Genomic DNA, 15420 nt, shown 5'->3' on the forward strand with positions numbered 1-15420 from the left:
AACACCGTGAGCCCAGAGTGCCAAAGTACATGGCCTCTAGCTGTTTTGTTTTTCCTTTGACCTCAGCTCTTCGCTGCTACAGTGACCGACCGACCTTGACTCCCGACATCAGTGGGAACAAAAACTTTTCCAGGGTAAATAAAGAAACTGCATTTAAAAATGACGAGCAAGGTAGAAAAAATATGTGTGAGGAGAAACACTTCATAAAAAGAACAAATGCGTCAGACCTGGCCGTTCTATTTCTGAGGGCTTCCATTAATGAAACATGACTCAGAGTTCAGCGACCCTTCTGCTCGGCTCCTCTTACAACCACTTTTCTTCTTTGTCAGAGCTGGCAGAGGTGACTCGTCAGGTAATGGCTTCCTCAAACAGCTGGAGGGGGTCAAGGGGTCATATGACAGCAGCCTGGGGCCAATCATCAGCCACAGAGCGCTCGGCATTCCTGGACATCTGCAGATTGTTTGATATTGGATAACCCTGATTCACAGCCCCCTTTTTTCACGGCGACCCCTTCACTACAGTCTGATATTTGTGGTTCAGGAGCAGACGTTCTTTTCTTCTTCCTTCAGGCACTGGGTGAAATAATGATAGCATGCTGTAAAAGTCAGTCCCCTCTTATTACACCTCTTGTATCTACCCGACAACAATTTGACTCTGAACGAAGCAGCACTGATGAAAAAACAGACATCAGTGGCCGTGCCTCACCTCTACCTGCACTGTTTGAGACAGATTGAAGATAAACTCTTGACAGTTTGAAGCTGATAGAAGTTTTCAAAGCAGGTTTGCAAGAATATCCACTTTGCCGTGCCCTCATATTTTGAATATGAATACAGACATTGAAGATATATAATTTTATCGTGGATCTCAATAAAAACAAAAGTTGATCATGGTGAACTTCCATTATCAGGATAATCGTGACTGTCGTGTCCAGTAGGGCTGCAACTAACTTTTATTTTCATTGTTGACTAATCTGTCGATTATTTCTTCGATTAGTCGACTAATCGTTTCATCGAAAAATGTGTTAAAATGTTGAAAAATGTTGGCCTGTCTCGCCCAAACCCCAAAATTACGTCATCTAATGTCTTGTTTCATACTCACGCCAAAGAGTTTTAGTTCACTGTCACGGGAGAGAGTGTAAAGCTGCCAATATCTGAACGTAAGAAGCTGCAATAAGAGTATTTTGGGGTACTTTTATAGTACTTTTCTATGAAAAATGACTCAAACCGATCAGTCGACTATTAAAATAGTCACCGATTATTTTAATAGTTGATTGGTCATCGATGAGACGACTAATCGTTGCAGCCCTAGTGTCCAGTACCCAAAGAGACCCAAAGACTTTAATCAAGCATAGCATATTTTGTCTCTAAAGATATAGGCCCATTTCCACTGAAGAAGTTCCTGGTACTATTTGGGGGGCAGGAACTACTACAGGAACGTCCTCTCACTCGGCCCTCTCAACCGCCGTGTCTCCACTGAGAGAGCGGAGTAGGAGGAAGGTTCCTGTAAAGTTACCGGGCTCCTATGTGACGTAAACGTTGCACGACCATTTTGACTGGGGCAACGTAGGGGCGTAAGGACGCCGTTAGCCGTTAGCGGTGTCTGTAATAACTCTGGTCACAGTCCGTGAAAAAAATTTTTTTCCAGCGGATGTCTTAGTTACAACATGATTGAGCTAACTGGAGTAGTTTCATGTCGTATCCGACAACGGGAGGCTTTTAACAGATGACGTCCTGATGTTAGCTTTGCTGCTGCTGTTAGCTGTCCCTGTCAGCTGATGCTTTCTAGACATCGTGATTTCCCAAAACTGAATAAATACCACACATAGCTACATGTGCTAAGCTAAGACATCCACTGGAAAAAATATTTTTTTTTCACGAACCGTTTATTGAGTTAATACAGACACCGCTAAAAGCTAACGGTTAGCCCAGCTAATCTACGATAACCATGTTATTTACAAAACGTCACATCCCGCCTTGAGTATATCCAATCAGTACCAAGTAATCCCCAAGCCCCAGCCAGGAGTCTCTCGGGGCCGTTCTGAGTACCTACTCCGAGGCAGGGACTTGTTTAGCCCCTGTAAAAGTTATGTAACTCTGTCCTTCGGGGGTGGTTCCTGCGGTGGAGACACACACCAACGGCCCCGGCCCCGTAAAATTACCCTGAAGTTCCTGCAGTGGAAACGGGCCTTATGATGCCATTTCAATAGTAGACAAGCTTTTCAGGATTGTTCACTAAAACAGATGTGTGTCCAATCTCTTCAGGTTTAAGTGCCATTTTAAGTCTTTTAATCATGTTTGGATGATTATCGGTATAACATGATGAATCACAATTATTACTGTGCCATAAACTGTCACATCGTCCAGTGCTTAATGTCTTTGCGACCAAATGTTGGTGTCCAAATGCTTCCTGCTGCTACAGGACACTGTTCCTCTCATGATGTGAGGACAAAAAAAAGAGTAAAGCAGATCATCTTTCAACGAGCACAGCTCAAAATCCCCGTGAAAAGTGAAGTACTGAAGCATCGTTAGCTTCTGTACTGTGAGGTATTTTCCAGTGAAACTGAATATTCAAGCAGAGTAATTGCAAGAGGGATTTAAACCAAACCCTTCACATTTGATTTGACCACTAACAAGTGGGCAGGCTGAAAGTTTGATGCAATTCAGAGCTACAGATGAGTCTGCTGCTGAGCGGACCGCTGGCACCACACACACCATCCTCACCATTAGATTGGGAGCAGAATGAGGTAGAGATGAATGAGTTAGACCTCCGCCACATTATTTTGGAAAAGGAAACAAAGGTTTTATCCACTGATATCCCAACACACATTCCTATCTCTCTCCACATTGTTCTGTTAGCTAGTAGCAACTACCACCCACAAACAGTGAAGTGTGGTTATATATGTCTGGTGTGGCTAGCTACTCACCCAAAGCCTCATCTGATTGGATGAACTTTTGTAAAAGCCCCACAGTGCAGGATGAGTCACCATTTGAAACCTTTTTACAGAAGGAGTAAAAATAATCTGATACTGATTTTTTAAAATAGATGTGGCATTTAACAAGAGAGAAACGATCAATTAACACAGAGACACAGGATTAAAACTGAGAAAATGTCATTTTCATTTCATGGGGACGTTAAGTACCCGGATATGCTCTAAATCAGACAGAATGCCAGTGTGGTTCAAAACTAAATTTTGACCTGCTTGTAAATGCACAGTCCTCACAGACCCTCACAGCTATGCAGATGCAGACAGTGGAGTATGATTTGCACTTTGTAAAGTTTTTCCACTGTTAGAAAGTGAAGAGAAAATTGAAAGGAAATGCAAATGAGCAGCTGATTATTCCCCACAGCAATTAATAAAGTGTCTACAGCCATGCTACAGGCTCTGTGAGACACAATGTCTTTTTGGCCATGAACCAAAGTATAAGACAAATTCAATGTTGTTGATGATAGCGCTAGACGGAAACTTATAACAATTAATCCTGAGGGGAAAATGAATAGCCCTTTTTAGATATGAGTTGTGCAAATTTGCAGGAAAGCCCAGTCAGTCTTTTTTCAGCATTGGCAGTATAAAAACAAAATCAGGGAGTGCAGCAAAATGCCGCCTACCTACTTTTGTTTATACAGAATGCGCCTTTTTCGGGGCAATGGGGGGCGTGAGCAAGTAACAAAACGTGTAGCTCAGCGTGTGACGTAAACAGTGACGTGGGAGGGAAGCCGCGGCTGGTCAGTCCTTCGGCGATTCTCTCGTAAGTCGGCCCGTCCTTCACCGTCCCCGTCATCTGACGGTTAATGGCCTCTTCGTTTGCGAGGACAAGGAGGGCGCGCAATTCCTTGTCTCCCCAGTTGCTCATCTTTACAGTGTCTGTCAGGTTTGTGTTTCCCTCTTGCTACTAGCTGCTCGCTAATTCCTGCTATCAGCTGTTTCCTGTTTATCCACCGCCAGTGGCGTCATCAACAGCTCCTCCCATGGCGGAAGGGCGCCTTGTTCTTTTTAAACCAAAAAGGCTCCACCAATATGTCTACCCTACGCAGCTGAAAATTGGGCACCTCGGATCAACTCGCCAATCCGGCTCTGTGTGTCTAAACGCTCGCAGCTTGGCGACAAAACAGCCCAACATTCGCCAAAAATCTGGCAGTGTAAAAGGGGATAATGAACGAACTAAATTTCATGACAATAGTTGTCGAGACATTAGGATCAAATCTCTAAGAATCATGAGTATCTGTACAAAGTTTCACAGCAATCCATCCAAGTATTGTTGAGATATTTCAGTCTGGACCAAAGTGATGGACCAACCAACACTGCTATCTGTTGATCCATGCTGCTGCACCTCAAGTGGTGTTTTTAAGTCTTCAAGAGTCTTCACCAAATCATGTATAAAAACAAGCCTCATTCTAATAGAGTCCTTGCCTGGATGATAGTCCCTGTTATCAGCGCAGACAGAGCGTCACCCTTCTCTCTGGCTGAATACAAGAGGACACGACCGACTCATCCATCATCTGGATCCCTCCTGCTTCTGCTCTCAACCACTCGTGGCTGATAGCGTACTGAGGGCCGAGCCACTCACAGCGGCCGTGTACATGTTGTCTTCAGGCGATAGAGAGAGCCAGACAGAGCTCAAGGTTTGGGTAACAAGCTTCAGGATGGCGGGGCTGTGGCTGCGTGAGTGAGCGAGGCAGAGATAAGGCCTGTTCACAGGGACACGCATTATGTGAGGGTGTCATGTAATTAATGAATAAACCTCTGCAGCGTTGTGGTTCATGAAAAAAAACACCTTCCTAATTGATTCCACTGCTGCCACAAAGAGAGCAGGAGACACAAATCAGACCTTTACAAGATAGAGAGGACGTAGCAGGAAATGAAGATGAAGAGGCTGAAGAACATGGAAACGATGAAAAAGACAAAAAATTAATTACAAGCCTAAAAGAAATGAAATCTGAAATTCAAAGAGCATTCAATTGACAAGGAATTATTATATTTATATCTGGATCTGAGGGTGTGTTTGTCATTCAGTTTAGACAATCATTTTATGATCAATTTCTGTATTGATCGATTAGTCATTTGGTCAGTAAACTATCTGAATGTCCCATAGCACCAAAGAGAACAACAACAGTCCAAACCCTTGAAATATCGGATAAACTATGATCAAAGACAAATCCAAACATTTAAGAAGCTACAACTGTGACATATTTGGCTTTTTTTACTTACTTGTTCTGTCAGTCAAAATGTCCTAAACCCAAAAATATTTCAGCCTAATCTCACTCCTAGGGTGTCAACATATGACGCTTGGTAGTTGGTAGTGCCCCCTGTGTCACCATAATGACGCCTGAGACACACCAGCTTTCCATTAACTCCAATGGAAGCTACGTACATTGCTCAAAGTGACAAACCTAGTTTAAAGAACGTTAAAGTGACGCTCAGTGCGAGTGGGAAGGGAAAAGGATTGGTCCAACAAACACTGGACTTGCACCCAGGAGACCGGTGTTCAAAACCAGCTAACAGGATCAGTTGCAGTGTGGTGCAGGTGAGGTTTTTTTTGGCGACACACCTCTGCCTTTCCAGCTGCATTTGTGCCACTCAAAGCCGGCCATTTTGTAGCAACATGCCTCTGCCTTTCCAGCGAAGTTCATGCAACTCAAGTCAGGTTTTCTTTAGCGACACCTGCAATTATTCCGAACGATAACCATGTTGTTCTTGCCTAATCGTGCGTTCACACCAAACGCGATGGACGCGATGTCATCGCCTGTAACATGAGTATCGCATCACTTGATCACAAATGTCACCTTTTTGATCATCGCTTCAATTGCAATGACGTAACCCTCCTCCCGCAATTTTCATCACCTCCCGCTATTTTCTCGTCAACCGTGGCTGAGTTAACTACCGTAGCTGCTCTTTATCTGTTGTGGACATCTGATTTGGATCAGAGACCCAAACGCCGCCGTGTCTGGGTTCACAATATCCTCCAGAAACGCACACGGCTGGGTGAATATCATCACCTCCTGCAAGAGCTGCGTCTGGATGACGGTCGTTTCCAGCGGTACTTCAGGCTGACGCTGGCCCAGTTTGAGGACCTGTTGGCCCGTATTGGTGCAAGGATCTCCCGCCTGGACACCAACTACAGGCGCTCCATCCCAGCTGCGGAGCGCCTGTCCATCTGTCTCTGGTTAGTTGCTTGTAATTTCTTCATGAATGGTTGGAAATCCAAGCTGATTGGATGTCGCGGCACAGTGTCACACAATGTCGCTTGAAAAGTTCAAATTTTTCAACTTCAAGCGACACACGCGATGAGTCGATGGACGCATCATCACGTCGCTCTTATCGCCTGAAACGCGTCGCCCGAAGCGACATCGCGTGTCATCGCGTCATTTACATTGATTTTGAATGGAAACTTGTGGCGTTCATCGCGTCCATCGTGTTTGGTGTGAACGCACAGTAAGCCTAACCAACAACCTTTTCTTACCGTGTGTTCCCACCAAACGCAATGAACGCGATTTACTCGCGCGAGTAAATGAAAATTCATCGCGCTACTTGCTCGAGTTTGGACGCTGGGCCATTTATGTAAAATTCGCGTTATTGCGTCAGATGCGCGAGTACAAGCCCGCCCATTTTCACTAGATAACAACAACATTACTTCCGCCATTTCTTTCTCTCATCAACCATGGCTGAGATCACCACGATCGCTGCACTGTACCTGCTCTGGAGGTCCCAGATTCGTCTGAGGGCCAAACGCCGCCATCAGTTCTGGGTGCATGATGCCCTGCGGAGGCGCACTGAGCTCAGCGAGTTCCAATGTCTCCTACAGGAGCTCCGCCTGGATGACGGTCGGTTCCAGCGGTACTTCAGGCTGATTGGGGCCCAGTTTGAGGACCTGTTGGCGAGGGTTGGCGCCAGGATCTCCCGGCAGGGCACCAACTACAGGCGCTCCATTTCAGCTGCGGAGCGTCTGTCCATCTGTCTCCGGTGAGTAGCAGTTTATTGTTCTGTCAAAATCAGTAAATATTCACTGTATCTAGCATGTCATACGTCGGCTTATCTGACACTACAGTGGTATGAACCCACATTTTGCTGTGATTCAATTTCAATAAACGGATCAAAAGTATAATAATGTAATAACACACAACATAACACACCGCAACGATGAGTTTCTCAAATTCACGTCTAATTGCGTCTTTGCATTGACTTTGTATGTAATCTCGACACGTGAATTTGCAAATTCGCGTTTGGTGGGTACACAACATTACAGCTGCGTTTGTGCCACTCAAAGCTGGGTACTTTTTAGCAACATCTGTGATCTTTTCCAAACCATAAGCAAACCCAACTGCTGACCGCTTCTTACCACCAACCCCTTCTGCGTCAATGTACAATGCAAAAGGCTGCCTGTAATGTCAGTAATGTCTGGGGCTTCTGCCCACTGGCAAAATATGACGAGAAGGGATGAGATCATGTTGAATATTTAGCGTAATATCACAGAAGATAAAGACACCCACCCACTACTGACATTTGAGAAGCTGGTAGCATTGCTTAGCATTTTTGCTTGCAAATAGTTTGTGAAAGTATTGTATCAGTTAATGATGTAACTTAATTTTCTGTCTGTCAACTAATGGATTTATCAACTTATCATTCCAGCTTCTTGGCGAGGGGGGGCAGTTTTCTTCAGAGGTGTAGCTGGATAGCTATTCAGATAGCTAATTATTAATGCTACCTTAAAAAGCTCTGATTTGTTGATTGTTTGTTGGTCAATGTGCACCACACCAGACCCACCTGAACCACTGAACAGATCAGAAACATGGGACCAGACCTGCACTCATTAAGCTTTAGAAGATCTAAGATAGAAAGAGGAGTATATCATTATTAGGACAGAGGTGGGCGGAGGGTGTTTTTTTAGGGGGGTGGGTGTCCCATGTTGTTTGGGGTCAGCCGTGTTTGGAAGTCTCTGCCTTTGTTCAAATCTCATCAAGTGTGAAAAACGGGGGCAGGCCTGAGGCCCTCTGCATCATCCCCCTGCTCCAGCAGATCATCCCACAGAATAAGCAAACATTTGAAAGAGGAAATACATTAACCTTTGGCTGGACTGTTGGCAGCTGTCACTCACATGAACAGGCCACGGTGACTGATACAAACTGGGCTATGGTGCCAGAGTTTAAAGGCAGCCAAGACAGTCAGACTTATGAGTGGAAAAAGCATAATTTCCTGTCTGGATCAACAACATAACACGCAGTTAACACAATGACGTCTTTGCATCCCTGGAGAGCTCAGCGTCAGACTGTTACAACACAAACAAGCTCAGGAAAAGATAGAAATTAGTGCAGGACCTTATCACTCTATCTCTGACAAACATTAGATATGTTTGTATGTTATGAGCACTGTAAACAAACAACAACAAAATCCACCCAAAAAGAAGCCTTTAGCTGTGTTAGAGCAGTTGGGTATCTAAACGCAGCACTTTTTGATTCCAAAATGTGTCTGTAACATCAAGAATCTTAAACTGCAAACATTTACTTATTCTTCGATTTGCTACTTTCAGACATTTGGCTTGTTTTGTTAAATACAAAAAAGGCTTTGTACAGAAAAATGTTTATATTTTCTCAGTATGAGGTATCAAAAAAAAGGGTGTTCGTATCGTTACCAACACTACATTATATACTGTGTTGGCACTGGTGTCAAAAACTGTGAAGAGATAGCAAACAGGACCTGATAGGCCTATATTTGTTATAGTGGCCCCTAAATGCAATGCAGCAGCCCTGGAATGCATTTGCTGTTTGTTGTTTTATTTCCAATCTCCAAATTTGGTGTCCTAATCTAGCAATAAAATCTGTATCAATTTAATTGCTTATTTGCTGAGTTGCAACTTAAAACTGTTTCCATTATCAAATCATCTGCCAGGATTAATATTTAGTATCTAGAGGAACATGACATCTGTGTCCAAATCAGAAACAAAATGTGGAACCAAAACCAAAATCCGCCGCCCCCCCGCCCCCCGAAATCACGACAGCTACAAACTGAAAGCAGAACCACTGCGTGTGTTCTCAAATCAGTCTGACCTCATTTGGACTAATGACCGGCAACAGATGGCACAGGTTCACGTTTCATAGTTAAGATGGTGACTAGAGAGTGTGCAGCTCCAAACAACTCAAAACAGGATCTGTAATCTGAGCTGAAGCACTGCGCAACTTCCAGTGATTTGGAAATTAGTGGTCACTATTGTGTACAGACTGTAAATTCACAATACCACTTCAACCAAATGCATCCATCTATTTTAATTAAAGAGAGAGATGACAATGTTAAAGCAACGTTACAAATTGAAAGGGAACCCACAGAGAATTAGCAGCTGAATCTTTAGCTCCCCTCGGCAAAACCCTGTTGCTGAGAAATTACGTTTGTATGTTACCAATCGTAATGTTGTGGCGATGGGATCACTGCCTGGATTATGTTCAGTTTTTTTCAGGTAACAAAACACTACGTCCATGTACTGCACAGGCTTCGCATCAAGGTGGTTATGTCCCGACTCCTGTCTTAGGTTAAGGCAACAAAAGCACTTTGGTTAAGGTGAGGGAGAGATTGTGATTTCAGTTGAATGAGGATTAAAACAGTGATAACAAAAATAATGCCGTAGTCACTACGAATAGATATTGTGTTGCAAGAGTGCCTATTTGGTGGCTAACAACGAAGTACATTGTCGGTGAACATTTTGCTGAGCAATTTTTTTGCAACTTGCCAGGTACGATAATGAGCAACATTTCCTCACAATGCTCTCTCATTCCTAAACAATGTTGTGTGTAACGTGTTACAAAGTAACGAGTTACAGTAACGTAACTACTTCTACTGGGTAAAAAGTAGCGTAACGGGTTACTACTGAAAATATGGTAAAGGAACGTAGTTACTTTGTCAGTTGGGCACAACGTTACTTTTCCCGGGGACAGATTTGACGGTGACACTGCCTGTCTGCCTCAGCTGTGCACTAGGCAGGAACTGTGACAGTTGCCATGTCAACAGTACAGACAGGAGCGTATGGAAGATACACACGCCTCCTCGGATTATTTTAACGGTTTGTCAACTGAAGACACGTTAGCTTATTGTAATAAGCTAACAATTAGCAACGGAGTGAGGTTTCCTGACCCACGAAATGGCCTAAGCTACAGTGACCGGACATTTTTTTATATCTTGTGGAGAAACCCAGCGTTTATACGCATGAAAAATTCAAGGCATATAAATCCCTTGATGTGTATAATTTTGTACTTTGCGGTCATGTCCAAGATATTGAATACGGTTTTTGTGCTCTACGGACCGAAGTACTGCCGAGCCAGCAACAAGGACACAAAACAGTAACATTAACTAATGTACAAGACCTGGGCGATTCTGAACAAGTCGACCAACTATATACTGACAGCGAACTGCACTGGTATGGCTGGGTAAGTGTTGTTTAATATAACGTTAACCTCGCTAGTCAGACCTCGACATGGGCAACATACGACCCCAGAACCTCAAAGGAAATCAAAACGACCCCCAAAACATCAATAAAATGCAGCATTGTGTTAACAGAAAACAGAACAATCATAACCTGCCTACCTTCCTGGCGCTGTGTGAACGGCAGCCTGTTGCAGCAGCTCCTATTTTGTGTATTTTAAATTGCTGCTGTGACGTTGAAATTTCCCCCCGAGGGGTTAATAAAGTACCTACCATACCATACCAGAAGAGAAAATGAATTAATTTATTCGTGCAGGTCTGTAGCTTACTGCAAAGTATGAGTCTGTTACACAAACACAGTCTCACAGTTACGCACGTAATAACAGAACAGAAAATGATTTATTCATGAATATGACACTATTTGTTCAAAGATAGTGTCTGTGAATATTAATATTTTCCTCATTCAGTGATGCAGCAGGTCTGGCAAATAGGCTATTAGTAGTAGTAATCTGTCATGTAACAAATTCATGTAGCCTAGTTAACACAAATTAACTCTCACTCTTTAATCTTTATTTTATCACCAAAGTGGTAAATACCAGTGGGAAACTCGGATTTTTTCACATTTAGGAAATGAGATGGGGTTCTACCCAAAGTCAAGCACCATAAAAGTAACGAGTAACGTAAAAAGTTACTTTTCACAGAGGGTAACTAAGTAAAGTAAGGGATTACTTTTTTTAAGAAGTAACGAGTAACGAGCAAACACTACTTTTTAAAAGTAACTTCCCCAACACTGTTCCTAAACAACAAAATAGGTGGATTTCATCTGACTTTTGAAATGACATATTTCACCGTTCTAATAGTCGCAGTTTTAAATACGTCCGTAAGAATCATGAAACAGTTGCAAATCCACTCCAAAACTACCTGATCAATTCATTCTCATACAACGCAGTCGTCGTCCTCTGCTTATCCGGGCGAACGGTTCATATGATATCCTACGAATGTGTGCCCCACGAATTACGTTATGTCCTTAACACATAGTTGCGTAATTGACGCAAAGTTTCTGTGGTTAGGTTTAGGAAAAGACACATGGCGAGGACGTACCTTAAAATGACTCAAATTTCACACAGATCCAAACACGCAACTCTAGAGGGAAGTCCCGGTTGAGCCTGGCTCCTTACAAGCACTCGGGACTGCTTCCTTGTTCACTGCCATCAGCGCATTGGTCACGTGATTGCAGCCTTTAGGATATGTACAAATTTGGATGCACTGCTTTTTGTAGGAAAACATAAAAAAAAATTGTAAGAACAGCCTGACCTGGTTAGTTTTGGGAAAAACATCATGTTCATCATATACGTCACGTGACACATATCAATGGCATGCGTCATATACGACGCATCACTTACGTCAGTAGCTTAGCATGCCACACGAGCATACTAAGCTTCGCAGTTTTTAAAAGAAGTCAACCTTGACTTCTGGCCACCATCAGCAGTCTCCTGGGTGACATTCCTGTGCTTGTTTGACCCATCAACCAGCCCTCCCGCCCGCCCTATAAGGACTTCTTCCATCTTAATACAATATTACACAAACTTTGTTGCTTTTTATGCTACATCACCTCACTTTCTCCTCTGCTCCTGTAATAAATACTACAGCCACTAGAGAGCAGCACCTTACAATTCTTATAGGAAATGACCACTTTAGAATGAAAATACAGACAGTACTTACTGACCCTCATGCCGACAAGAAGTCCAGTGTAGTTTTTTAATCCACAAAACTCGTTCAGGGTATCAGAGGATGACAGCTAGCCAGAATAACAGCTACACTTGAAGTGCATCAAACCCACATTTTTAAAATATAATAAAACTCCGCTAATGCATTTCAAAAACGTCAGAACGGCTCGTCCGTCGTAATCCAAGTGCCCTGAAGCCGCGGCGTGCAAAATTGACTTGAAAAGACGTAATTTACTCCACTTTTATAGCATCATTTCTCACCGTGGTCAGGTAGCCTGCAGAAGTGCCGTGTTTACATGGCAACTCGCGCGAGACTCGAGAACTAGCACCACCACTAGCCATCAGCTAGTCTCGGCTCTGTGCAGCTAAAGTGGTAGATTGACTGATGGGTGGATGTCATGATATTACTGTTTGAAACTGGTTAGTACTAGTTCAAATAACCACACGTCATATTTTGCTTTACAGAATACACAGAATAAGAAGAACTGACGTTTCATTTTTTGGCATGTATTGTTAAAAAGGTGCATAAAAGCACAGGAATGTGATCTTCGAGGGTTAAAAAGGTATTTTTCATTACATCTCGACTCTAAGAAGGCAATAGCTCAATGGCATGTTCACTACTTGCTTCTGCTGCCCACAAGTGGCCAAAAAAAAATCACTTATTGCACGTTTATGCTGGAAAAGTGTTTCCCAACTGACTCTGGCATTATTTAATCTTTCTTTACACAGCTACAGTAGTGACTGCTGGCTTATCATGACCAAGGACAAGAGGTTATAGTTTAACTTTAAACCTACAGTGCTGCTCCAAGTCAAATAAAACCCTCTATAATGGCTTTTACCTGGTTCACTGACTCCTACAAGTGCAAAAGGAGAAACATGACGGCAGCTAATAGTCCTATAAAATTCCTACAGCTCAGCTAATGGCACTCCTTTTTTTCCTTTTGCATGACTTTATAATTCACTTATAACATTCCTATTCTGGGTTCACATGCTGGTGGGAAAGTCCGACATCCGGCACTTCCTGGTTGGCTGCATTCAGGCGGTGTTGTGTCTGCAAGCCAAACAAAATATAAAAACCTGGTGGTTCTTTATTTTTTAAGAAAATGTAAATGTTAACTTCTTATTCTGGTTTTCTATGAATATAAAATACCAGTCGCTGTAGGTTGTGTTTCTGCACCAGTGTGTGCACAAACAGCATTTATCAACAACAATGATGAAAAAATTCCATTAAAAATGAATGATTTTCCACATTTGGAGACTCAGGAATGTTATCATCCAACTCTGGCTGGAAATGTAATAAAATTCCCACATGTGCAAGTCCACACTTATCATACTTGTTGGCCTGTTTCAAAACCTGGCTTCATGAGGAACTATGACATCCTGATACTGTGTGGTTTCGGCGCAGTGACTCCACTTTCACATTCAATATTTCAGCAGGCGTTTTATTGCCGCCTCTTGCACTACTTCCAAGTGAGGAAAGGCCACAAAGGGTGATGATGGAAGCCTCCCCTCCCCTCTTCCCCCTCCCACCCGCTCGGCCTCGCCCCTCTCCTCTCTCCGCCCTCGTTTGGGGATGCAGGGGCTCATCAGTATCTCTGGACCAGGCCCGTTTACCCCTGCTGAAGCCTCACACACACACATACAGACACACACACCGCTGCATCGCGTTGCATAAAAGCCTGAAATTGCTTCCAGCTGGCTGCGAGTAAACCTGGTCCCGACTGAGAGGAGAAACTGAGAGGAAACAAAGCGGTCCGCTTGCACAATTATTTGTCCAGTGCGCACACAGTGTTTCCCAGCAGCGCACATTGTTGCCCTGAATCTGCAGTGCAGGTCAGTTCACACTCACAAACCTGCTGCTGCTGCTCATCTCATTTATTACCCAAAAAACAAAACTCTCACTTTCACTGCTTTACAGCTTCAGCCGGCTCGGAGCTGCTTAATGCGCTTACTTACGCTGAGAATTTCAGCTGGAGATAAACTGTCTTGACAGTGTGTGTGGAGCAGTGGTGAATCTGCCCGGCCTGTATGGCTCTAGTCTTCACCACCACGGGTGAGTGATGATGATGATGATGCTGCACGGTGCGCCCCTGTGACCTGCCCTGCGCATCCTCAGCGTGCACCAACCCGGACAGCTAAACCCCGAGGGACGCCAAGAGAGCAGCGAAACCAGGAGAAAGAAGCGATGGAGAGACGGGGAGAGAGGGGGAGAGGAGAGGAGGGATGGCTGGCCGGCCGCAGGACTCACCAGTCGGTGTCCGAGGTCTCGTCAATGACGTCCTGGTAGGCGGTCAGCAGGGCCAGTCTGTTCTTGCCGAGATTCACAGCCATGTTTCTGTCCCTGCAAGCATCCAGACTGCTGCTGATGGAGAGAGACACGGAATGAGACTACAGAGAGGACAGAGAGGAGGAGGAGGAGGAGGAGGCGGCTCTGACTGGTGGAGACAAAGAGACCATCACAGTGTCCGAGGGGTCCTAGTGCCGGAATATTACCGGCTCAACAGTCTGATGGGTCCTAGTGCAAAGGAGTCAACCTCCCCTGTAGCTGTACAAACACTCAGAGGGTGTAGACACAAACTAAAAATATAACATAAAATGTTTTATATCAAATAAATAAAATAAAATGAAATGAAATCAAAGAGACAGTGCTCATGAAAGAGCTCCCCCTTATGATCATTTTCATTATCAATTAATTGTTCGCTCTATAGATAGTGAAAAAAATGCCCTTTCCTAAATCCACCAAGTCTTCAAACCGTTGGTTTTTGTCTGTACAAATGATCAAAACCCAAAATAAATTCAATTTAAAATAACATCACAGAGAAAAACAACAAATCCTCACATTTGAGAGGATGGAGCTAGGAGTGGTTGGCATTTTGTGCATGAAACAATGACATAAATAATGAAAACATTATCAAAAATAGCTGCAAATTCTACGTCTAATCGCTGCAGCTCTACTGCACAGTTAGCACACTTCCAGTTAGTATTTTGTTTAGCGCACAGCAGGTCAGCTCAACATGACAAAATTGAAAAATCTGCCTATATACAAGCACACAGCTCCACAATATGGAGCACAGGTATAATAGATAATATAATAAAAGATGACAAATGGATATTGACTTGCATTGAAACAAAAATGTTCTTCTAATATTCATTTCCCCCACGTGTTTGTAACTGGGGTGGTCGAAACATTAGAAACACCTTTGAATATAGTTCAGTCCACCTTAACATCACTGCAAAATAAACCCCAATTAATAAACATATAGTTAAATACCTCTCTGACAGAGTCACTCA

At 43.5% G+C, this 15420-nt stretch overlaps 1 protein-coding gene across 2 annotated transcripts in view; it reads right to left on the bottom strand.

Moving 5' to 3' along the window:
• The window catches only part of dbn1 (drebrin 1), a 182354-nt gene extending 167819 nt beyond the window's left edge, over positions 1-14535 (bottom strand). For both annotated transcript variants that reach the window (XM_049591369.1, XM_049591367.1), the window contains exon 1: positions 14378-14535. In XM_049591369.1, the coding sequence (XP_049447326.1) occupies positions 14378-14460 (83 nt within the window). In that variant the 5' untranslated portion in view covers positions 14461-14535. The remainder of the gene's footprint in view (positions 1-14377) is intronic.
• Between the last annotated feature and the right edge of the window lie 885 nt (positions 14536-15420).

This window comes from Epinephelus fuscoguttatus, linkage group LG12, assembly GCF_011397635.1.
Source record: "Epinephelus fuscoguttatus linkage group LG12, E.fuscoguttatus.final_Chr_v1".
Taxonomy (NCBI): Eukaryota; Metazoa; Chordata; class Actinopteri; order Perciformes; family Serranidae; genus Epinephelus; species Epinephelus fuscoguttatus.